This window comes from Ziziphus jujuba, chromosome 1 (genome assembly GCF_031755915.1).
Source record: "Ziziphus jujuba cultivar Dongzao chromosome 1, ASM3175591v1".
NCBI lineage: Eukaryota > Viridiplantae > Streptophyta > Magnoliopsida > Rosales > Rhamnaceae > Ziziphus > Ziziphus jujuba.
The window spans coordinates 3,282,596-3,310,098 of record NC_083379.1 but is presented as its reverse complement, the minus strand read 5'-3'; the positions used below and the strand labels follow the sequence as shown (position 1 = coordinate 3,310,098).

Sequence of the window (27,503 nt, the reverse complement as noted above, 5' to 3'; positions counted from 1 at the left end):
AAAGATCCAAAAAAAATCTGGCCTACATTTAAGAGGAATATTATAAAAAAAATAATAAATAAATAAAATATTGGTAATTTAACTCTAGCTAACTCTTGGCTCTATAAATGAAGGATTAAGGAGATTGTGCAAGCAGAAAAGTAGCAAACCATGGCGATTGAAGGTCCTTTATTCTTCTTCGCCGTCTTCTTCCTAGCCTTTGCCTTGGCAAGCACTACTGAAGCTGTGAAGCCGAGTCATTATTCAATGCCATTTAACAGAAGCAGTTTTCCGGCCGATTTCGTATTCGGAGCTGGTTCTTCAGCTTACAAGGTATGAACCTTCAATGTCATGAATTGGAGTTTCTCATTAATATTTATTCATCATTAAGTTGGACGTCGCATTATATATGCAGACAGAGAGCAAACCGTTGCTTTTTAATTGTCAATAATATATATTATCGTCTCTACTTTGTTTTGTTTTCGACATATACAAATTTTCAGTGTGAAGGAGCAGCACTTCTTTATGGAAGAGGACCAAGTATATGGGATACTTTCACTAAAAAACATCCAGGTATAGAAAAGGTTGAAACTTTTTTTTTTTTTTTCCTATAGTTTATAATATTACATATGCTATTGCAATTCCAGCTGTTAATCTTTATGCTTCAAGACATACTTTTCTATTACCAAAAGCTTTATAGTAATTTAATATTATAAGTACCACCACCTACAGTATTCTATTCAATCCATATGGCTAGCTACTTTTTTTCGAGAACTTTAGATTGATTATCAAAATACGACGCATTGGCCATCTGATATAAATTCTTAAATTAAAGCTTTCTAATTTAAAATAAATGGATATCAGAATATAAAAAAAGCATATATATGCAATTTATCGTTTTGCTTGTTGTCTAATTAAGATCTTTATTAATGTCATTATCCACAATAATTGATGGATTTTCTTGGATTTTCCTTCTTCACCAATTTGGTTGAAAATGCTATACAAAGTAATTAAATCCCATGTATATGACATATTTTATGATGGCATGGCAGAAAAAATTTCAGACGGAAGCTCAGGGGTCAAAGCTGATGATTTTTATCATCGTTACAAAGTAATTAAATTTCTTAATCAAATTCCTTAATCATATTACATATAACATATATGTAAATCATGATATATATATATATATATAGGATTCGATTTGAAAATCATTGTTATTTTGTATATATCATATGATCATTGGATAAATCATGATTTTTATATATAAGGATATATTGCAATGAGCTCCTTTCCATGAGCTCCTTTCCAATGGTACAACTAATTCAACTTTTCCCTAAAATCACACAAGCCCATTGATTTTTTAAAACCAAATCTGGTCCAATTTGAATGATTAAGGCCTTAATGTCTCTAACTATACTCCTTTGTTTTTTTTTTTGGGGTAGGAATAATACCCTTTGTGACACTCTTTCATTGGGATTTGCCACAAGCTCTTGAAGATGAATATGGTGGATTTCTAAGTGAGAAGATTGTGTAAGTTTATCATGACCAATCAAAATCAATTTATCCCATGTATAAATTATCCAAAAAAATTTGATGAGAAATTTTAATAAATAGGGAAGATTATCGAGAATATGCAGATTTTATCTTCAAAACATTTGGTGATCGGGTCAAGCATTGGGTCACTATAAATGAACCAAGTATTTTTACAGTGTACGGATACAATGGAGGTAATTTTGCACCTGGCAGATGTTCAAACTACGTCGGAAATTGTACCGCCGGAGATTCTGCCAAAGAGCCCTACATTGTTGGCCATCATTTACTTTTTGCTCATGCAGCTGCTGTGAAGTTGTACAGAGAAAAGTATGAGGTTCGTATATATATAATTGTGACTAATACCTTTAGTTACAAAAAGTAAGCACTTTTAGACACTGCAAATATTTTTCTTGTTTTTGGCAATATATATTAATATTTGGTACTATTAATATAATTAATAGAGAAATTTGTATTAAAACTTGGTGCAGGTATCTCAAAAGGGAAGAATTGGAATTACATTAGTGACGAGATGGTTTGAACCCAAATATAATACTGATGCCAACCGCAAGGCAGTCTCTAGAGCCCTGGAATTCAATTTAGGATGGTGAGTAAACATAGATTATGTATAATATACCTAAAAGAATTAATCTGAAAATCTCTAATTAATATTATGAACAATGTAAAGAATTATTTCTTTTGTTTTAATTATTCCAAGCGCTTAATTGAATTTATTCAAAAAGTGATTAATTTGGTAGGTTTTTGCATCTTATTACATATGGCGACTATCCCCCAACCATGAGATCCTTATTGGGAAGTCGGCTGCCCAAGTTCACTAAGGCCCAATCTATCACTCTGAAAGGCTCGATCGATTTTCTTGGCATGAATTATTACACTGCAAATTATGTTCAACACACAAATTCCAATCCAGTCAACCATAGCTATTTCACTGATATTCAAGCTACTATTACGAGTATGCTCTAAATCGTGTATGATTCTCTCTCTCTCTCTCTCTCTCTCTCTCCTGTTTTACTCAAAAATAATTTCCACATTCTTGCCACAGCCCACAAAGATGGAGTCTCTATTGGTGGACCGGTATGGCTCTTTCCTCTTTTCTCTTTTATTTTATTTTACTGACATTGGAAGTAGAAAAATTCGAATTCAAACTCTTTATTTGAAAAACAATAGACTCTGTTAGTAATTGTTTGAAAAGATCTCTTATCTCCTTCATTAATTGGTGTAAAGAGTGTTCGTTTAGCTGCTAAAAATAGAAATATGTTATAAATGTAAATTAGTTCCTCATAACTTCATTTTGGTAATTTATGTAACCTAGCATAAATTCCCATTTTATTAACACGAAGACTATGTTTGAAATTGTGTCACAGACTGCTGTGAGTTGGCTTTTTGACTATCCAAGAGGAATTAGAGAGCTCATGTTGTATATAAAGAATAACTACAAAAATCCGCCAGTCTATATTACTGAAAATGGTAAACCAATCATTATTCATATATGAACCAATATTACGCAAATACTAATATATATATTTTTAATTTAAAAGTTGTTTTTTTTTAAAAGAAAATTTTAAATAATTATATATATTCTAAAAGAACAATTTGTTGTGCCTTTAAAAGAACATTGAATAATGTTGCAGGTTTTCCTGAGGCAAATAATAGCACACTGCCTGTGAAGGAGGCCCTCAAGGATAGTAGAAGGATAAAATACCTCCATGGCCATCTCCTATATCTTTCAAAATCCATCAAGTGAGTGCATAATTATTATTCTAATTTCTTTTTTTTTTTTGCGCTACAATTATTATTCTAATTAAATATGAGGCAAAGGTTGATAATTAAAAGATTAATATTTTTTAGTTGTGAAATCTATTTATCCAAATTAAAGAATGGATTTTAACATTTTTATTAATTTTTGAATACAGGGAGGGTGTAAATGTGAAAGGATATTATGCATGGGCATTCCATGACAATTTTGAATGGGCTTCTGGCTATACTATTCGGTTTGGTGTAACACCCCGTCCCGAACCATGTCGGAATTTTTGCACGTTGATCGAGGTTGACTGTTGAAGTTGACCGTTGACCGAAGGGGTCAAAAGTTGACTTTTTGACCCGAATGGAATTCTAGGTTGACTGAGGTACCGTTACGAAGTACACGTTGGCACGAGTTCGTAGACTAGTAGCACGTTGAAAACGGAGCTACGGTTTGAAATTTATGAGCAAAACAAGTTGAGGTCCAAACTGTCCAAGGGGTGCCGGAGTTGACTTTTTATTCATATAAGGTTGAGCTTTGACTCATGCATGGTTGTGAAGTGCTCGTCGATACGAGTCCGTAGACTAGCGGGACGTCCGATTTGGACATGTGGTTTGAAAGTTTTGGACGTGTAGAGTTTTTCAAATGCTGTATTATTTTAATATTATTTTTAAACGCGTAACGATGTGCCACGTGTGACTTAATGAAGGTGACATGTGTCACCATGTTGAGAAGCCACATGTCAACCATGTGTAAAATCATATTATTTTATTATTATTTTAAATAATAAAATTATTATTTAATTATTTAATTATTTTTATTTTATTTATTTTATTTTCTTTCCTTTTTCTTTTTCTTTTTCTTTTATTTTTTTTTTCTTTTTTTTTCTTTCTTTCCCCACGTGGGAAAAAAGGGCCAGGGGGGCCCGATCCTCTCCTTCTTCTTCTTCTTTCTTTTTTTTTCTTTCTTTCTTTCTTTCTTCCCTCCCACCGACCGTCTCTCTCTCTCCCTGCTGCACTTACATAGACTTTAAAAACAATTTGAAAAGATACCTCAAGTACTCTGCTTATTGGTTGAAAATGTTCCTCCTCAACTGAAATAACATTTGTAATATTTGATCCACCCGGCCTGCCCCGCCTCGTTTGTAAAATGAATAAGCGGAATGTTTAAATGTTTGATAATATTTCTGCGGTATTATTAATCTTTTAATTAAGACTATATTTCTATTTTATATTTTTATGTACGAGATGGGAAGATTTGAATTAAGAATATCATTGCACTAGAAAAGCTACAGGTTGTCCCCGTGAACACCTATTTTACATTTATTTGAACAATAATTTATGAGAAACTATGGTTAATACAGCAATTAATTAGTGAAACGTAATAATTAGATGGAGCAACCTATATTGTTGAATCATATTCTTGTTATATCCACATAAAATTTAGTTTATTTAAATGCGATTCATTAAGTATTCATGGATAAATAAATAAACATGAATTCATTTGTTAAATTATTGTCTAATCTATCGTTCGATTCGTTCATCCATTAAAAATATATACAAATTAAAAAATTCAAATTTAGCTATATTTCAAATAATAAAATGAAGTTTTTTAAATGTTGCTAGTTGATTTTTAAAAAAATTAAATTAATGAATTTTTAAATACTTAATTAAGTATTTTTAATATTATAAAACTTACATACTTATAAATAATATTCCTCCTTAATAGGCTTATAATATGTTCATCATATTTTACCAATTAAGAACAATTAATTTATTAAATTTTATTAGATAATACTAATATAAATCTAATATAATATCATTAACCTAAATACATAAATTAGTATGCAGTTTTTATGTTTCGTTATTTGAGATTTTACCAAATCTATCGTAATAGAACTTCATTGATATATGATGATGGTGGTGAGTTTAACTGGTAGTCGATTACCGTTAATAATTTATTAATTAAGATAGACACCTTGTATAATCCTATTCAGTATCGAAGTCCTCTGCTTTCTCATTTACTCAAAAAGAAAGAGAAGAGAAAAAAAAAATGTAGTTCATCTGCTATGTCGTGCAGGAAAGCTGTTTTTTAATTCACCACTCTTAATATGAAAAAGAAATAAATAAAATTGGTTTCCTTACCCGAAGTCTTAGACATGCATGGGCTTTCCAAAACTTTGGGCCTGAAAAAAAAAGTTTTGTTCATTTTGATGCTTCTGTGTCACTCCTCCTTGTTGCCAGACACTTTCCGTAACTCAGCCCAATTTCTTCATGTGTGTTGTTGCCATTCAATACAGGTGAATTTTTATAGAATTTGTTTACTTTGCCACCCCAAAAAAAAAAAAAAAAAAACCTCTCTTCTTATTAAAAAATAAGAGAATCTTCACATTTACTCTTTTACTTATTTTATGTTTTACATTTTTTTTTTTATTGTATTAATCTATATAAACGATTATTGTCAACGACAAAGAGACGGCCAAGAATGACTTAAAAAATTTCAATATAGTCCAAATTTTTAGCGTGGTCGGCAACTCATTCTGTGGATCCCACACTATACCACGCACAAAACTATGAGTGTTTGAATGGTGTGATCGATCTAACTTTTGAGTTTTTGAGCTAGACAGAACTAAATAAAATATTCATCTTACTTTATTTTTTTATTTTTTATTTTTTCAATTCAACTGGGATCATTATACAAGAAAATAATAGCTTTGCTAATACAAATTTTAAAGATATTTCCTAATTAGTTATTAAATAATTCGGAAAACAAAGAATCTATCACGTATATAATGTTTCCCTATTCATAACAACTTCATATACAGCTTTTACCTTCACTTGGCCCCTAAAATAATTTAAGTTGATTGAATTGAATTTAAAATAGTTTAATCCAATGCAAGCATATATATAATTATAATCACTTACATTTTTTCACCACAAGAGAAAAAAATGGACCGCAATCTCTATCAGTGTGTATGTATTATACTCTCATCTTTTAATTTAGCGAAAAATTACATATATATATATATATATATATGCAATTTTATTGATATTTAATTGAATGGTATTATAGACTGACGTCAATTGGCGTTACAAATCCCGGGAGGAATTGAAGAGCTTTTAATATATAAAAAGCATAGATACAAGAATCCACCAGTATACATCACTGAAAGTGGTAGTAAAACATTTATTTTATTAATTTATTGTTGAAAATATAAAAACTTATTTTTCATTACCTTCTTGAAAATCAAGGTGAAGTTGTTATGTAAAACTATATACTCCCTGTAATATATATTTTAGAAGGTGTTGCTGAGGCAAACAATAGCACCTTGCCTGTGAAGGAGGCTACGGAGGATAGCAAGGATAGAAACGTCCCTGGCCATCCCACTATCTTCTACGACCATCAAGCGAGCTAATACAACTTTCATGACCATATACATATATATATATATATATATATATATATATATATATATATATATATATATATATATATATATATATATATATATATATATATATATATATATATGTACATATACAAATAGGATAGTATTAACTAATCCATTTAATTTTATGTGTTAATTGTTTTATAAAAAAATTAATATTTAAAATCTAATATGAAAAAAGTATTCCTTTAAAAGTAAATATTTAAATTTTTATGAGATCATATAGATTTCATTTTTAATATATGTATTAGTATGCCTTCCAATATAAATTGAAAGATAGTTTTTAGAAGATCATTTTTATATACGTATATATCATTCGGTAATATATTCTAAAATAAATTCTTCATAATATTCTTATTAATAGTTAGAGAAAAATTTTAAAAATAATAATAATTTTAACAATTCAATGTTATTATTTCTGCCTAAAAGGTCAAAAAAGAAAAAGAAAAGTGATTCGACCAACATATGCTATGTATGATGAATGCACTAAATAAATTTAATGTGTGATTTTTGGCAGGAAGACTGAATGTGAAGGGATACCATTATGGTTATTTCTTCACGATTTGGAATGGGTTTCTGTTTACACCATTCCTTTTGGCCTCACAAATATTTATTTCAAAAACAATTTGAAAAGACATCTCAAATACTCTGCCTTTTTTTTTTTTTTTTGGTAAATATCTCAAATACTCTGCTTGTTGGTTGAAGATGCTTTCAAGCCCATATTTGCGCTCCTTTCTTTCTTACATAAGCTGGAGATGAAAATCTTCCTTGCCTACGTACAAATCAGTATCTTACTAGACAGATTCTACTATAATTGCATGTTGCATCTTCCTTATGAATGTGCAAAGTTTCATTTATTATATGATTATGTCTATATATGTATATTTTACAAAAGGAATATCAATGAAGGAAAAAAAAAAAAAAAAAGATAAATAAATAAATCAAATTTTCGTATTAAATGGTAAAATGGGTTCTAGCATCCATATTGAGATTAGAATTTTAATACCCGTGAGAAGAACCTTTTTACCAGGCGCTATACCGGTTTGGGAACTTACAAACTAGTGTCACTTGTCATGTGCAATTGAAGCTGGCTCACTACTTTAAATTTTTTTTTTTTTTTTTCCCAAAAAACAATCTATTTCACTTCTTTTTTTGTTCCCACCTCTCCCCATCTGTAAGTCAAATTAGAAAGGAATAACGTGACATCTCTATTTAAGTCAAGTGAGACATGGCAATTGAAGGTGGAGGTCTGATATCTATAACATTGTTGTTTTGTTTAATCTATAACATTATTGTTTTGTTTAATCTACTGTCAAACTAAAATGGAATTCACAATTCTAAAATAAAATTAAGAAAGAAAAAGAGTCATATTTTTCAAAATTTTCATCAATCACTGAACTTTTTAAATCAAATTAATAAGGAATAAATCTTTTAGGGTAAAGGGACCAGGATATTGGCTACACAATAGTTATGTACAGTATCAACACTAGCACTAGTTTTGGTAGAACTAATAAAAGTTGAAGGGTGTGGTTTGGAGGATTGGATTTAATTCTCTCTCTCTCCCTTTAATTCAAAATAGATAACTTGGTTTGGTGATTCCTTCCTTTTGAGGAATTGCTACATTTTTCTGCTTGCTTTCTGGTTTTGTAACTTTTAATAGACATTCATAAAGGCCTAGTGTTGTAATTTACAATTACAACACGACACCCTTAACTAAAATAGAAATATTGCTAAAAATTTGACAATCAAATAGGTAAACCCACGAAGCCCAAGTATTTTCCAATTGCAATGTCTAATTTAGTAGGGAGAGTAAAGATAACGCGCAAAGTCCAATTCATGGTTAGTAGCTACATACAATTCCTTACTGAACATTCTTGGGTTCCTGACAACCTGGCTAGCCACCGAAGAGCTTCGGAACCCAACCTTGACACGATAAATTTTTTATTTTTTATTTTTTGTTTAAATCTACAACCAGTCTAATATCTTAAAATAAGCTGGAGATAAAATCTTCTTTATCCACCAGACAATACATTTAAAATAAGCCCAAGTTCTTTATCCACAACCTGCAACATTTTTTTAATTAAAAGGAAAATTTAAATTTAAATTTCTTCATTTTTGTTTCAATACTATTAGATCTATGCTTAAGAAAAATCATAATAAAACTTATCTATTAGTTTTTTTAATTAATTTTTAGAATTAAAATCATAAATATAATTATAGTAAAATTAAAAAAATTTAAATAAAATTTACCTTGGCTTCTTGACTATCCATGAGGAACCAGAGAGCTCGTATTGTATGTAAAGGATAACTGCAGGAATCTGCCAGTTTATATTACTGAAAATGTTTAACCAATCATTTCTTATGTATGATATATTACTGAAAATGGTAAACCAATCGTTTCTTATATATGATCCATTAATATGTAAATAATAATATTTTGCTATTTAAAAGTTGCTATTTTTTTATTTTTTTAAAAGAACTATATAGATATATAAATATATATATTCTAAAAGAACAATTTGTTGTGCTTTTAAAAAAACATTTAACGATGTTGCAGGTTTTCCCGAGGCAAATAATAGCACATTGCCAGTGAAGGAAGCACCCAAGGGTAGTATGAGGATAAGATACCTCCATGACCATCTCCTATATCTTTCAAAATCAATCATGTGAGTGTTTAATAGTGAGTGTTCAATTATTTTTTTTATATGGGGAAAAGGAAGATAATTAAGCAAATAATATTTTTAAGTCTATTTATCCAAAAAAAAGAATGGATTTCAATATTAGTAATTTTTGGTTTCAGGGAGGGTGTAATATAAAAGGATATTACGTATGAGCATTTCATGACAGTTTCGAATGGGTAGAAGGCTACAGCATTCGGTTTGGCCTCACTTACGTAGATTTCAAAAACAATTTAAAAAGATACCTCAAATACTCTGCTTATTTGTTGAAGCTGTTCCTCTTCAATTAATTAATATTTGTAATAGTCCACCCGCTCTACCTCTTCTGTAAAATCAAATCACCGGAACATTTACTTATATATTTGATATTTCTCTAATATTATCAATTTTTTAATCAAGAATATATTTCTATTTTACAATTTTGATACGGAAGATGGGAATATTTAAATTAAGAATACCTTTGCATAAGAAAAATTATTGGGGTGTTGGGGTTGCCCCTGTGAAGACATATTTTCTTTTTATTTGAACAATAATTGATGAGAAACTATAGTTAATAATATAGCAATTAATTAGCGACACAATGAATTAATAACACATAAATGATGATGATGATGAGTTTGGCTAGTAGTCCGTTATCGTTGATGATTTATGAATTAATATAGACATTTTGTATAATCCGTTCAGCTTTTATAGACAATTCATACAGCATCAAAGTCCTTTGTTTTTTCATGCAAAAAAGCCGTATTTTAATTCTCCACACTCAATATAAACAAGAAAAGCCTTTATCACATAAGAGATAAGAATATATGAGAGCAAACGGAAGCCAATCAATAGAAATTATGAACAAAAAACGTTGTCTGGTTTAATTTGTATTGGTGCTCAAACTAAAGATTGCTTTGCAATGCCAAGTACACTATAGCAAAAAGGATAATGTGAATGTTAGAGAGACGGCCAACAAGGACTCGATAGAAAATTTCAAATTTTTACGGTGGTTGGCAACACATTTTGTGGATCTGCCAAGTAGACTGTAGCAAAAAGGATAATGTGAATGTTGGAGAGACGGCCAACAAGGACTTGACAAAAATTTCAAATTTTTACGGTGGTTGGCAACACATTTTGTGGATCCCACGCTACACCACGTACATGACTCTGAGTGTTAGCTGCAACTACGAGTTTATGAGACCTTTAGGCTTTAGCTATTAGCTGTAAACTTTCCTTGTCTAGACAAAAATAAATAAAATATTCATTTTACTTTAATGTTTTTATTTTTTTTTCCTTTTCAAATCATTAAATTTAGAAGTCAAAGATTCACCTTTTTTTGGCAATGAAGTCAAAGATTTGCTTGCTGTCATTATACAAGATAAAAGTAATTTTGGTAGTATAAAGAGTTCGTAGTATTGAATTGTTAGGAATTATCTAGTTTATTTTAATATTTAAATTTCTTTTGGAAGATATATGTCAATAAATATATTAAAAATTGAACCTTAATAAATTTGTAGAAATTAAAATAGTTATCCTTAAAACTTCATTTTCAATAAAAAAAATAATGTGTAAAACCAAATAAATTAATTACTATGAGTCTTATTTTTATTGTTCATGTCATTCTGTTTTCAAAATCTATTAGGAGAGAGATGAATTTTAATTTATATTAATTACTTACTAAATAATTCAGAAATCGAAAAAAATTTAGTAATTTAGAAATCATGCCTTTTACCTTTATCTAATGCTTTAAAATAATCTAATTTTATTGATTGAATTTAAAATAGTTTAATCCAATATGAATAAATTTTGCAACTCAATGTGTTCTTTAGTCTATCATTCATATTCACCCAAAAAATAAAAAATAAAATTATACCAATATCTTTTATTGGCAAAGAGAGATTTCATGTCAGGACCCGTTCAGAATTTCTCTCCGGAACCCTAGACAAGCCCTGATCCCAGGGAAATACCACCGAACCTTCCAACGGAAAATCCGGCAGCACCTCCCCTAAGGGTAAGACTTACCAAAAATTACCTGCACTGAAAACACACTTCTATACTCATCCCCTTATTCCTCCTGCAAAACTACAAGTTGATTCCACAATTTACAGCACTTCATGACAATAACAACAGCCCAGTGCATAAATAAAACATAAGTGTCCAAATAGTATACAGAGCTTTATGAAGTGATAATCAACAGAAATACAACAAAGATGAAAGAAATAATACAACTGAAATGAATGAGTACAAAGGTACTTCTCGAAACACAATAGCAGCAGAAAATTGGTTCGCTCCGGAAGAACGTCTACCACCCCTTGCACCTAAGGGAACGGAACTTAAAAACGTGATATGCTAATCATCTCAATGAGTGACCCTAACTACTGAACACTTTTAATGATAATAATAATAATAATAATATAACAAATAAGGGAATTGAATTAATACCAACAATTAATAAATAAATAATAACAGTTGGAAATGAAAATTTTCCCTCAAAACTCTCACCAATCACTCCGTTGGAAATGTTCCCTTTTTAAAACGATTTCACAAAACCCGATATTCGTACTTTCCGAAAACCAAGGGATCAAACCATTTGATAAATAATAAATAAATAAATACCCCAATATATAATTAAAATGTAATAAATTATAATAAACAATTTTTGAACACCTTTGGGGTTTTAAACTTTATCTGAAAAAAATTACACTTGACGCACCACACCATATACCGGCGATGCCCTCTGATACCCAGCGTCCTAAGCACCGACTGGCGGGGAGATTAAAGAGAGAAACTTGCAAACGGCACTTCGGCGTCCCGACAGTACCGCTGCTGAAACCATCATCCCGACCAAGGAGGGGGACGGCTGTGGCCAATAACAAACTTGCCTGCCCACGGTCCAATGGCAACTCACGGGAGAAATAATAATACTTGCGCGCTGAACCACATATACATATACCAGAACACCAATACTGTATGAATGCGTCTAAAATAATTATTAAACCAACTGTACCGTTTTCCAAAATTACCGTGGAAAATATATCAAAATTTCACACTTACCATCCCACATATTTTTATTTAACAAACCGGTACGAAGACATTGATAACAAATAAAACCAAAATTTTCTCGTAATACGAGGTTCAACAGATAAAATACAGTGGGCATAATTATAAAATTAAACCACCAATTTAACAAATATTTTCATAAAATATTTAAACCAATTATGCCCAAAATAATAGTTAAAACCACGTACGACTATTACCGAAATATACTTTCCTCATGCATAATAAATAAATTAAACCACAATAAAACCATAACTAAATTGTACCACATGACCATAATTTAAATACCAATTAAACATAATTAATTGCCCATAATATTTTTGAAGGTGGGTCACTCACCTTAAGCGCGTAAATCAGCTAAGATCCTCCGCGGGATCAACTCCACTACTCGTACGCGCACCTAAAACATCCACAGTATACCAACCAAATATATTAATATTTTATTCGGATAATTCCCAAATGGGTACCCAGGGAGCGAACACAACGACAACTAAAAGTTACGAGTTATATACCGAATCGAAGCTCGAGTGATGAGGATCACGGATTCGGTCTTACTTTCCGGTGATCGGACCCGAGGTGGTTAGAATCTTGCCGGAAAGCTTTCGGGTTTCAACTCCTCAATTCTCCCAAATCGTCACGAATTGGCCGAAAAGGATGCCGGATTCGGGTTCAGGAGGTCGAACACAGTGGACAAAGACTGACGATCGATCAGATTTATGTTTTTGGCTATATGATTGTTATTTGACTCCAGAGCAACAATATTGTATTCATTATTGTGGTATTTTATATAGTTAGAATCTGTAAACAGTTTTTTTTTTTTTTTTTTTTGATAAATACGATGCATTATATATATGAAGATAAAAATTCACATGAGATTAGGCTCAATGAGATATTCTTTCTTCTAAAATCTATTTAGTCTTTTATCTAATTTCATTTTTATACCTTTCTACTCTATATATATATATATTTACATACGATAACATTAGGCGACAACATTAAGACCAAAATCATCTTATCAATTTTTAGCAAAAATTAATATTGTATTTTTCTATTAAAATATAGAGTCCACTAATAATTAAGATTAAATCGGAAGAAAAACTATCATATCACAATTGATCAGAATAAAACAGTTTCATATGTGTATTGTTTAATCTGAATAATCTACTTTTGAAATTACTCCACATTGCAAATCTTGAGCCTATAAATAATAATAATTTATTAGTTATTTTAACCTGCATAAAGTAGCTAATTTTCAGAGTTGGGCAGATCATTATGTCCTCCATTGCAGAAGAAAAATAAATAAAGGCTCTCCTTTTCACCAAATAAAAAAATTAACGCTCTCCTCTCTGACCCAACTTTTTTGCTTTTTCAAACAACAAATATTTAGAGAATTTATCGAAAAAGAAACAAATAATTGGGGAACAAAAAGTCTGGAAAGCAAATTGTAATGGACCCACTTAAAAAAATAAAAATAATTTGATTTTCTTCTTCAGATTAATAGCATTAAAATCATCAAAATAATCTATACTGAAAAATCGTCAAAATAAAATAATTATTCACTTTTTTTAAGGGAAATTTGTATGCCCATGTGGCCACGTAAAAATAAACCTATCACTTTATGCGAATAATTGCATCAATCCACATTTGTCGTCGAATCATTCTCTGCATGCAAAAATACATCACAACGTTACAAGTACAGCCCCCATTTCTTCTTCTTCTTAAAAAAAACAAAAATCAATTTCTCACTCTTTTTTTTTATTTTTTTTTTGGGTTTTTTCTCTCGACCGTAAATTCAGCTTGATCTTGAATCCATTTTAAATTCTGAAAATGCTATTTTATTATCAATTATAATTTATTAATTTTTATTATTAACGCTTCTCACAATCCATATTAAATCATTTTTTTAAATAATCATTTATTATTTAAGTCACATAAATTTGTTTTTGTTTATATCCAATACTTTTCACCAAAAGAATGTAAAATTTATTCTGCGCAACAACATTTTTTTAAGGAAAAAAAAAATAGAGGAATTAAGAAGAAGAAGAAGAAAATAACTCCAAAGTAACAAATATTATAAATGCATTTTCAAAGCAAACAAAATTAAATTTATTATATTTCAAATGAAAAACAAGAGAATTATTAATTATAGATCAAATATATGTAGTTGACTAGGGTAATTAATTAAAGAAAAAGGCAGAAGCACGTTTTGGTTGAAAGCAAATCCGGAGGTTTTCTATGGAGGTAGGTGTGCAAGTGGACTTGTCGATCGCCTAAGATTATATATATGTGAAAGAAATAATACGTATCTATAATATCTTTTTGTTTTAATCGATAAGAGAACCCATGTAACACCCCGTCCCAAACCATGTCGGAATTTTTGCACGTTGATCGAGGTTGACCGTTGACTTTGACTATTGACCGAAAGGGTCAAAAGTTGACTTTTTGACTTGGATGGAATTCTAGGTTGACTGAGGTACCTTTACGAAGTACACGTTGGCACGAGTTCAAAGACTAGTAGCACGTTGAAAACGGAGCTACGGTTTGAAAGTTATGAGCAAAACAAGTGGAGGTCCAAACTGTCCAAGGGGTGCCGGAGTTGACTTTTTATTCATGCAAAGTTGAGCTTTGATTCATGCATGGTTGTGAAGTACTAGTTGATACGAGTCCGTAGACTAGTAGCATGTCCGATTTGGACATGTGGTTTGAAAGTTATGGACCTGTAGAGTTTTTCAAATACAGTATTATTTTAATATTATTTTTAAACGCGTAACGATGTGCCACGTGTGACTTAATAAATGTGACCATGTGTCACCATGGTGAGATGCCACATGTCAACCATGCTTAATACCAAATTATTTTATTGTTATTTTATATAATAATATTATTTTTAATATTATTTAATTATTTTTATTTTCTTTTTTTTTCTTTTTTTCTTTTTCTTTTTCTTTTTTTTTCTTTTCTTTTCCCCCATGTGGGAAAAAAGGGGACCCAGCCCGAATTTCTTCTTCTTCTTCTTCTTCTTCTTCTTCCTTCTCCTTCTTCCTTTCCCTTCCTTTCTCCCTCTCGGGTCTTGCCATCTTTTTTAATTCCGGCCACCACCTTGCTACACGCGTCGGCCAGTGATGAGCGGAGGGAGGAAGCGAGCTCGGCCGTAAAATCTCACGGTCACCGGCCGCCGGACGCGCCCAGATCGAGCCTGTGAAGTCGCGGCGGCGGGTTGAATTTTTTACGGCGATTCCGCCGTATTCCGGCCAGCCCAGTCCAAATTGCCACCCCTCTCCCCCTATTTTGGGTCCTTTGAGTTCAAATATGGCCTCCAATTTCCAAAATTCGATGTGGTTTGTGAGATGCGAAGGAATCAAAACCGGCCGAAGCTTTCCGGCCAAATTCCGGTCACCGCCGGTCGAATTGAACTCAATGGAGGTCGGTAATGTGATCCTCATCTCACAAGCTTTCCATAAACACATAATTTGTCAATTTTGGATAACGTTTGTGTTTGACCCCCGGGTACCGGGTATTATTTACCCGAATAAAATATTAATTTATTTGACTGTGTGTGAATTGTGTTCTAGGAGCACGGGTGAGTCATGGAATTGATCCCAAGGTGGATCTTGGATTAATTGCGTGCTCCAGGTGAGTGACCCACCTTTGAAAATATTTTTGGGGTAATTAATTATATTTATGTCGTGTTAATTTGATATCTGCAGTTATGCTCATGTGGTGTACTTTAAATATAATCGGGAAAAATATTATTTTATATATATTTACCCATTGGTGCTAAATGGAATTTTGGGGTCATTAAGAAATTTCAGATTATTATTTTATTGTGATTAAATGGTATTTATTATACATGAGCAAGTATTTTCAGCAATTAATTGTGTCTGGATTTTAATATTATTTTCGGGCATAATTGGTTTAAATATTTTGTGAAAATATTTGTTTAATTTGGTGGTTTAATTTTATAATTATGCCCTTAGTATATTATTTGTTGAACCTCGTATTATGAGAAAAATTATTGTTTTATTGTTATCGATGTTTTCGTACTGAGTTGTTAAATGAAAATATGTGGGATGGTAAATGTGAAAATTTGTATATTTCCCACGGTGATTTTGGAAAAACGGTACGGTTATAATTAATTTAATAATTATTTTAGACGCACTCATACAGTATTGGTGTTCTGGTATATATGTGATCTAGCGCGCAAGTATTATGTCTCCCGTGAGTTGCCATTGGACCGTGGGTAGGCAGGTTTGATATAGTGCACATAGCCGCCCCCCTCCTTGGCCAGGATGACGGTTTCAGCAGCGGTACTGTCAGGACGCCAAAGTACCGTTTGCAAGTTTCTCTGTTTAATCTCCCCGCCAGTCGGTGCTCAGGACGCTGGGTATCGGAGGGCATCACTGGTATATGGTGTGGTACGTCAAGTACAAATTTTTCGGATAGAAATTTCAAACCCCAAAGAGTACAAAAATTATTTATTATAATTTATTACATTTTATTTATTTTTGGGGTATTTAATTATTGTTTATTAAGTTGTTTAATCCCTTGGTTTTCGGGAAGTACGAATATCGGGTTTTGTGAAAATGTTTTAAAAGGGGAACATTTCCAATGGAGTGAATAGTGAGGGTTTTGAGAGAAAGTATTACTCCAATTGTTTATTTATTTATTTATTTATTTAATTGTTCGGTATTGAGTAATTAAATTCCTTTATTTTGTATATTATTAATATTAAAGGTGTTCAGTAGATAGGGTCACTTACTGAGATGATTAGCATCTCACGTTTTTAAATTCCGTTCCCCTAGGTCCAGGTTGGGAGACGTTGATTGTCTGGGGCGAGCCCAACGTCTCAGTTCGTTGCCGAAAGTCCAAGAAGTATTTCTTCCCTTTTTCCTCTCCATCCTGTATTACTTCTTATCTGTCATCGTATTAATTTCATATTTATTTGTATAATGCTCTGTATACTGTATTGGACATGTAGTTGTTATTTATGCGCTGAGTTGCTGTTATTCTTTGAAGTGTTGTAAATTTGTGGAATCAATTTGTAGTATTGTGGGAGGAATAAGGGGATGCTTTTAGAAGTGTATTTTCAGTGCAGGAAATTTTTGATAAGTCATACCCTTAGGGGAGGTACTGCCGAATTTTTCATTGGAAAGTTCGGTGGTATTTTCCTGGGATCAGGGCTTGTCTAGGGTTCCGGGAAGGAATTCTGGACGGGTCCTGACAACCCATGTGATCCTTCTTTTGACATTAATTGATGGTTCCCTAAAACATTTCTTGGAAGGTGTTTGCAATTGATTATGGTCATTAGATATTTTCACATGTTTTTTAACACCTCATTTAACAATAAATTTCATCACTAACGGCTAGGATGTCTATTCAACAATGTTAATATGTCAGTTTTTATCTATGTATTTTATATATTTTATATATATATATATTAAAAAAAAAAAAACTCTAAAACATACATGCTCTAGAAAACTAGCTTCTCCAATATTCTTTTCTTCATAAAATTTCTTCAAATTTGAACAAATAATTACTGGTCGCTTGACCTTAACCAGGCTAACTAAACTTTGGATTCGATATCATCTACCTACTCATCTAAATTTAGTTCATGCATTGAGTTTAGAGCCAGCTAAATTAAGATTTGATCCTACTTTTTTTGTTTTTTTTTCTTTAACATTTAATTGGTGTTGAAAGAATTAGTAATTATTTATATAAAAGAGTTTTAGAAGTTTAATGTACTTATAAAAACTACTAATATATTTAAAATTATTTTGAAATTTCACCTTTCTAGTAATACGGAGGCTGTAAATAAGGTTCTACTTTTAAATTATGAAGATGTTTTGATGGGGTAATTTATTGTGTACAATTATGTACGTACGTCTGTTTTTGCTCTGTTTTTTAGCAAATTTCTAGTGCTCTCATAAATAAACTCCCAGGATACATCTTCTATATGGGACCCACATATGGGGTCTATTTGAATGTATTGTGTTGTTTTACCTTTTTCTAAAGTTTTTATTTTTTATTTATTTATTTATTTTTTTAAAGATGTTTTCTTTTTATCATGAAAGTCTAGCATAATTAATTTTAACGTGAAACATGAAGAAATGGGCCATAGAACTTTTAGACACTTAATTGAACACGATAATACTGATTGCTATTTCTAATCTACTGTGTTCGTGGATTTCTTTCTAAAAGAAGAATGCTTAATTGAATAAAAAAAATCTTTAAATAATAAAAAGGAACAATTTCATGGATATTCTCTTAATTAAAGATCTCATAATTAAGCACAATACTAATGGTCGGTTCTCGTAGTCCTTGGCTGACTCTGTTTATAAAGATCAATGCTGATTTAAATTAATTAAAAGCTATAATTTTATGGATGTGATGTGCTCTTAAAGTTGATACGCCCCGTTTGGTAGTGCATAGAACTTCTAAAAGCTATACTAGTGTTATCCTTATATTTGGTCGGATTAAATAGCACCTAATAGTTAAAATGATTGTTACTTTGTTCCCCCCCAAAAAAAAAAAAAAAAGTTAATAATATGGGAAATTTGTATTTATTTTTAAAAAAATTCGAAGTTATTTTTAAGTTTTTCCAAAAGTTTCAACAATTTTTTTTTTTGAAAGTTTTTTATTAATCTCAAAGAATAATGGAATTTTCTTTTCTTCTTTTTCTTCCTTGCACACTTTATTTTCTTGAAGTCCATTAATTATTCTCATTTCAATCAGTTTATTCCACATCTCTTTATTTATGGTAAACTAAAGAAATTAAATTATTTTATATCGAAGTTGAACGAAGCGAGGAGGCTCACCATAGTGGACGACTAGCGCGAATTAAGAGTTTAACATCACAAACAACCACATCAAAGCTATTAATATGGTATGATTCTGAAAATTATTTTAATGGTATATAACAAGAAAGAAGCAACTAGTACGTTTGACACATAATACTATACTATATTAATTTTGTCGAACTGGATTGAACTTTATAGCAATACTGTACAAAGTTTAATATAACTATATTAATACTGTACAACGTTTTGTGTAGGAGTATATTATACTTTAATTTATTTTGCAAAAAAAAAATATATATATATATATCTTTGTCAAACTGAAATTGATTGCTATTATTCATTTAATTCTCTTAATAGTAATATTACTCAAAATAGAAAAATTAATTTATTATTAATATCCATATAAATTTTTTTATAAATTAGAAAAATAAATTCATTTTTTAATGTTACTCATGTAACTTTTAAAAAATAATTACATTATTCTTAAAAATAAAAACAAAATTAAATAGTCGCTTAGGTATTAACCCAAACCCATGAATTTATACCGTGCACTTTAATCCACTTAAATAGTGAAGCCTACAACATTTTGTGTGCCCAGACAATCATGTTTGTCAGGACCCGTCTAGAATTCTTCCCCGGAACCCTACACAAGCCCTGATCCCAGGGAAATACTACTGAAACTTCCAACGAAAAATCCGGCAGCACCTCCCCTAAGGGTAGGACTAACCAACAATTACCTGCACTGAAAACACACTTTTATAAACATCCCCTTATTCCTCCCGCAAAACTACAAGTTGTTTCCACAATTTACAGCACTTCACAACAATAACAACAGCCCAGTGCATAAATAATAACTACATGTCCAATACAGTATACAGAGCATTATACAACAAATGTGAAATTTATACAATGACAGATAAGAAGTAATACAGGATGGAGAGGAAAAAAGGGAAGAAATACTTCTTGGACTTTTGGCAACGAACTGAGACGTTGGGCTCGCCCCGGACAATCAACGTCTCCAATCTGGACCTAAGGGAATGGAATTTAAAAACGTGATATGCTAATCATCTCAGTGAATGACCCTATCTACTGAACACCTTTAATATTTACAATATACCAAATAAAGGGATTTAATTAATCAATACCGAACAATTAAATGAATAAATAAATAAACAATTGAAGTAATATTTTCTCTCAAAACCCTCACTATTCACTCCATTGGAAAAGTTCCCCTTTTAAAATATTTTCACAAAACCCAATATTCGTACCTCCCGAAAACCAAGGGATCAAACCATTTGATAAACAATAAATAAATAAATACCCCAATATATAATTAAAATGTAATAAATCATAATAAATAATTTTTGAACACTTTTGGGGTTTCAAACTTTATCTGAAAATTTCACTTGACGCACCACACCATATACCAATGATGCCCTCCGATACCCAAATTCCCGAGCACCGACTGGCGGGGAGATTAAAGAGAGTAACTTGCAAACGGCACTTCGGCGTCCCGACAGTACCGCTGCTGAAACCGTCATCCCGGCCAAGGGAGGGGCGGCTGTGGCCAATATCAAACTTGCCTGCCCACGGTCCAATGGCAACCACGGGAAACATAATACTTGCGCGCTAAACCACATAATACTTGCGCGGTAAACCACGTGTACATACACCAGAACACCAATACTGTATGAGTGCGTCTAAAATAATTATTAAACCAACCGTACCATTTTCCAAAATTACCGTGGGAAATATATTAAATTTTCACACTTACCATCCCACATATTTTTATTTAACAAACCGGTACGAAAACATCGATAACTAATAAACCATAATTTTTCTCGTAATACAATGTTCAACAAATAAAATACCGTGGGCATAATTATAAAATTAAACCACCAATTTAAACAAATATTTTCATAAAATATTTAAACCAATTATGCCCAAAAATAATACTTAAACCACGTACGATTATTACCGAAATATACTTTGCTCATGCATAATAAATAAATTAAATCACAATAAAACCATAACTAATTAGTGCCACATGAGCATAATTTAAATACCAATTAAACATAATTAATTGCCCAAAATATTTTAAAGGTGGGTCACTCACCTGGAGCACGCAATTAAACCATGATCCACGATGGGATCAATTCCACGATTCATCGGTGCTCCTAGAACACAATTCACACACAGTCAAATAAATTAATATTTTATTCGGATAAATAATACCCGGTACCCGGGGGGTCAAACACAAATGTTAACCAAAATGGTCAAATAATATACCGAATCGAAGCTCGTGGAATGAGGATCGCATTACCGGTCTCCATCGACCCCAATTCCGCTGGTGGTGGCCAGAATTTGACTGGAAAGTTTCGGCCGGTCTTGATTCCTTCGCATCTCACAAACCACTTCGAATTTTGGAAATTGGAGGCCATATTTGGACTCATAGGACCCAAAATAGGGGGAGAGTGGTGGAAATTTGGACTGCGCTGGCCGGAATACACAAGAAAAGAGGAGAGAGAAAATTTTTCGGCCGGCGGCTTCTCCGGCACGGTCAGGGCTCGTCCGGCGGCCGGTGACCGTGAAAATTGGTGGCCGAGCTCGTCTCCTCCCTCCGCTCATCACTAGCCGGCGTGAATGGTAATAATAATAAAAATAATATTATTATATCAATTAACAACAATAAAATAATTTGGTAACAAGCATGGTTGACATGTGGCTTCTCAACATGGTGACACATGGTCACCTTCATTAAGTCACACGTGGCACATCGTTACACATTCAAAAATAATATTAAAATAATACAGTATTTGAAAAACTCTACAGGTCCATAACTTTCAAACCATATGTCCAAATCGGACGTGCCGCTAGTCTACGGTCTCGTATCGACGAGCACTTTACAACCATGCATGAGTCAAAGCTCAACGTTACATGAATAAAAAGTCAACTCTGGCACCCCTTGGACAGTTTGGACCTTAACTTGTTTTGCTCATAACTTTCAAACCGTAGCTCCGTTTTTAACATGCTACTAGTCTACGAAATCGTGCCAACATGTACTTCGTAATGGTACCTCAGTCAACCTAGAATTCCAATCAGGTCAAAAAGTCAACTTTTAACCCCTTCGGTCAACGGTCAACAGCCAACTTCGGTCAACGTGCAAAAATTCCGACATGGTTCGGGACGGGGTGTTACAATGTTAGCGTTGCCAAACACGGAATTGGGGTATTTAGTACAATCCTGCCTTTTATATGGTGTGCCAAAGCCATTCTTAACACATATATATATATATATATATATATATGGAAATTCTATGGTGAGGACGGTCCGCATAAGGACTACAGTATTAGTGACGGTTTTTCATAGTATTAACGATGGGTTTTTAGAAAATCGTCACCAATACTATGAAAAACTGTCACCAATACTACGGTCCGCATGAGGACCGTCTGCACCATAGACGGACTGTATATATATATACACATAAATGACATGGTAAGATATTTATGAAAAAGATTCATAAAAAATAATATTTATAATTATTAAATATATATAATTTTCATATCTAACAGTTATAAATAGTTATTTTTTACTGTCTCTTTTTACAAATTCTTTATCATATTATTTAGATGTAAAAAAATATGCAAAAAGTAGCACTTTCTTTAGCAAGATTAGTATATAATCCTGCTACAAAAGGTGCCACTTTTATGTATACCTTTGCCTACCTAACCTTCCACTACATGTAAAATAAATTTCAATTAATCACAGCTGTAAAATAAATTTGTGGAAAATAATGCATATCCCATAAAATGGCGATTTCTTTAGCCAAAATTAATATATATATATATATATATATATTTATATGTAGGAGAACTCTAAAGTGTGAACAGTTCGTATGCAGACGTTTTTTTTATAAAAGCATTTGTTTTGATGTATACAGTATAAAATAAAGCCAATACTTTCATCCAAAAAGTACCAGCTTTGAGTGTGTCCACATACGAACCATCCGCACCGTAAAAACACTCTAAATATATATATATATATATATATATATATGTATATTATATTTCGTCTAGTTTGACAATATATATATTTTTTAAATAGTTGTCTTAAATCTTCAAGCAATCACTTCATCAAAATGCTTTTCCAAGAAGTACATTAAAATGTTTATTAGAGAATTTTTAAAATGGAAAAAATTATTTTGAAAAAGGATAAAAATATTATTTTAAAGTGTTTGGCCAAAAAAAATAAATTATGAAACCGCTCTTTGATTATTTTATTCTTGAAAAATCATATATTTGATAATTCTAAAAAAAAGTAATTAGGTTATTTTAAGAAATGACTTTCTAAAATTAAGCCCCAAATACTTTTCCGTAAATACTAACCATATAATGTGCACGAGAAGCACGGTTCATGAAAATTTATATTAATACCAAAAATTTCCTCATACACAATTGAAATCTCCATCGATATCCAGGCATGCCATTCTAATATTTTCCTTTGAGTCTCAGCGAGCCTCCAGCCTTTAATAAAAATAAGGCCTTTTTTTAATGTTGTTTTTTAATTTTAAAAAGTATAATTTTCAAAATAAAGAGTATTTTGAAGAAATTTAAAAAATAGATAATGATATTTTTTAGACAACTTCAATAATGTTTTTTATAAATATTTTTTTGTCTTACATTTCCATATAAACAATTTTGATCCACCCTATATCAAAGTACTATTTTAGAAAATTAAAATATGAAATTATAATTAATAAATTTGATTATAAATGTGCATAATTATTGTAGAATCATAAATGAATTTATTAAAAATTTATATAAACATAATGCTCTCTATATTTAAAGAGTCGGTTTTTATTTTGACTTTTAATTTAGAAAATTCTATATGAAAATAGGTATAATTTTTTAAAACAAAAAAGACAAAGCTTTTAAAATACCTGTTAGAGATACTCTAAAAGCTCATTATAATTTTTATAGAAGCATCATTATTACAAGCATACTTACCAATAAAAAAATTATAAAAAAAAGTTCAAGATACATCCAAATATAAAGGTTGTTTATTAGTTCAAGTAATTATATGAAACTATTTCCATCAGTCGAATTCAGAAAAGTAATTTTCTTAAAATGTATATCAAAATATAATAGCTTTAAGGGTTGATACAATACTAGAAAAAATGGCTGCTTAATTAATTAAATGTATCAAATTATATTGTAATTGCAATTTTAAAATTTGCTGTTGTCAATTTAAAATATTTACATATAGCTTTCGTAATTACAACTTCAAAGTTTTTAAATATATATATATATATATATATATGTAAATTTGAAGTTGCAATTTGCAACAATAAAATATCATAGTTTGAAAAGAATATATATTTACATATATATTTTCAAGATTTTTTTATTACCAAAATATTTGTATATGTACAGTATATATTTTGCTATTTGTTGCCATACAGATATCTGCAGATCCGTAGAGATTTTTTTGTCCCTCACTAAGGGAACATATGTTCCATCATAATGTGTATGCCATGATTTATAACCCAATTAACTATTTTTTAAAATTTATATTAAACTTCTACTCTTTTTCTGACTTTTATTCATTTGATTATTTATTTATTTTTTCAATATCAGAAATAAAGAAGGTCACATGTCAACATTCCTCATTATAAAAACGCCATTCTATCTTGGATTGATTTAATTCAGCGTCAAGCCAATTCATAGAAGAATTTAATGATGTAAATATTTCTCTACTTCTTGCAATTATTGAGTTCTTTTTTTGTTGGTAAAATATTAATGAGTGATTTAAAAGTAAGGATTTAATCATTAAGATATTTGGAACCTTGTTTGAAATCTAAAAACGCATCGGATATAATTTTTGCCCTCGTAGAATGATAACAAATATTCAAAAAATGATAGTTTCGATAATAGATAATTTTCAACTCAAGAAATATATAAAGTATATCTAAAGCCATCAAAAACGTATAAAATATTTGGATAAGGTATGAGCCAATTTTGCAATCATCATCATCTTGGTGTTTAATACTGTAAATTCTATGCTTAAAAACCTATGACCGTATTGATTTGGTTTCCTAGTATACACATTCAGGTCTAAATTCAAATTTTAATTTGGATGAAATTTTTTCAAATTTAATATTGCTATGAAAAAATAAAAAAGGTTGATGAGCAAAATTTCCCCAATAATTATGTGGTATCAATGCAAAAAATAGAAACTCTTCCCAGCTGTGTCCCATGAATATATTCTTTCTTTTTGGCACAAAAAGTTTCATGATGCAACAATTGTATCGAACCCCTACCGTTAACATCCAAATAGTTTGTCCAAAAATTATGTGATTTCCAAAAAAAGAAAGAACAATAAAACAAAATTATTTAAGAAAGACATGGGCGAACTGCCAATTAACATGCTCGCTCTTCCCATGTCTGAACTGGGCCAACCCATAATACCAATTTTTTCATGCTTTATCATATTTTTATTTATTTTTTTGTGGGTGAAATTATCATATTTTTATTTGGTTGATATGCTTCTTGTGATTTGCTATTAAAATAGGTTATAACTTCATGAATCATACAATAAGGACAATTTTTATAAATATTTTTATTGGTCAGTTATTAGGAGCTTTATACACCTCAACAAAATTTTTCCAAAATACTGTATAATTAAATAAATAAATTTAGGACCAGAAGTTTCCCAAAGAATGTTAAAGATAGCTTTCATAATGAATAATATCCACGTTGGAAGCCTCCCTTTTTTGGTCTTGATGGTTGTGTGGTTGGTCCACATCATCGAGAACAAAGGTTCAAGGGTTGGCAGAGGAAGAGAAAATATCCACGACGTTGGAAAAGATGAATGATTTTTTTTTCCCCATTATAATCTGTGTTTTTAAGAATAAAAATAAGATAATTCCCTCTTGTGAGTCTATAAATAGGCTGATTGGCAATAGAGTTTAGCAGCAAACTAGCGTAGCTAGCACCCAAATCTAGAGGTGAAAACATGGCATTAATTAAAGCCTCTTCCATCTTCTTTTGCTTCCTTGCTCTGGCTAGCTTTTTAGCTTCCATTGAAGGAACTCAACCTACCCATCACGTTACTCATCTTAACAGATCCACTTTTCCAAAAGATTTCATTTTCGGTGCTGGCTCAGCTGCTTACCAGGTACCACAAAAATTTTTTTTTTTTTTTTTTTAAGTGATAACCACACACTTTATATATAAATATGGAAATTCTCTTATTCAAATTTTATAATAGAATAATTCTAGAGAAAAGAGTGATCTACGATTCTGAGTGAGAGACTTGTGTTTGTGGTTTGTGAATTCAATCTAATTTGCTATTCTGAAGAAGAACATGTTCAAGCTTCTATTAATTTGTTTGATTTATTCTTTGTTTCCTTTTTTTTTTTTTTTTTTTTTTCCATCAGTCTGAAGGAGCAGCACATATAGATGGAAGGGGACCTAGTATATGGGATGTTTTCACAAGGGAACAAAAAGGTCTCTTAATCTCTCTAATCTCTTCAATCAATCCTTGAACCTCTTTGCACATCAGATTTCATATGTTATGTATATTCTTTTCTATCAGAAAATAAAATAAAATAAAATGTATAAATGAGGTCAATTATTATTATTATTGATGAACAAGGTCAGTTAGTATAAAGAACGGCGCATTCACGCGATCGAATTAAACAATAATATATAATAAAGGAACCGCTCTATACATGCATATTGCATTATTATAGATTTACCCAAAAAATAAAAAATAAAAATCGCATTATTATAGTCCTTTTTGTGCTTTAATGCAATCACTGTTACCGATATATATATATATATATATATATATGTATATATGTATATATGTATTGCATTGTTGTAATCATTCAATGAAAATGGAAGGACGCTGCATTATTATAGTCATTCAATGAAAATGGAAGGAAGCTGCATTATTACACGTACTTTTAGGAGTGTACATTTCATCATTCCATTTTATTAAATAATTCTTTTATGTAGTTTTTTAACAGAAAGTTTAGAAATTTCTTAATTCTCCACTTGCTTCATGTTGCTCATACATTTTGTTTTTCTTATTCATTTCAAATTTTCCACAGCTATATGATACAGCTTTTTAAGACATTAGTATATTATCATTAATTTGTTATTGTTATTAGTTATTGTATACTACATATATTTTTTTTTAAATAGTAATTTTGCTATTAAACTATGTTACAATTTATATTATGGATATAATCATTATTTACTAGC

The 27,503-nt window shown here is 30.8% G+C and overlaps 1 protein-coding gene and 1 long non-coding RNA gene across 2 annotated transcripts; both read left to right on the top strand.

Annotated features, from left to right (window-relative positions):
- Positions 1-150: 150 nt before the first annotated feature.
- LOC132799626 (beta-glucosidase 12-like) lies at positions 151-7,245 on the top strand. The gene is made up of 12 exons (XM_060811936.1): positions 151-312; positions 483-552; positions 1,264-1,290; positions 1,422-1,509; positions 1,594-1,846; positions 2,001-2,116; positions 2,268-2,482; positions 2,573-2,604; positions 2,895-2,997; positions 3,162-3,270; positions 3,444-3,528; positions 7,237-7,245. Exons 1-12 carry the CDS (start codon positions 151-153, stop codon positions 7,243-7,245), a joined length of 1,269 nt encoding a protein of 422 aa, XP_060667919.1.
- An 18,751-nt stretch (positions 7,246-25,996) lies between these two features.
- Positions 25,997-27,029, top strand: LOC132799743 (uncharacterized). Its single transcript, XR_009634506.1, has 2 exons — positions 25,997-26,409; positions 26,672-27,029. It is a non-coding gene; the product is annotated as an uncharacterized LOC132799743 (long non-coding RNA).
- The last annotated feature ends 474 nt before the right edge of the window (positions 27,030-27,503 follow it).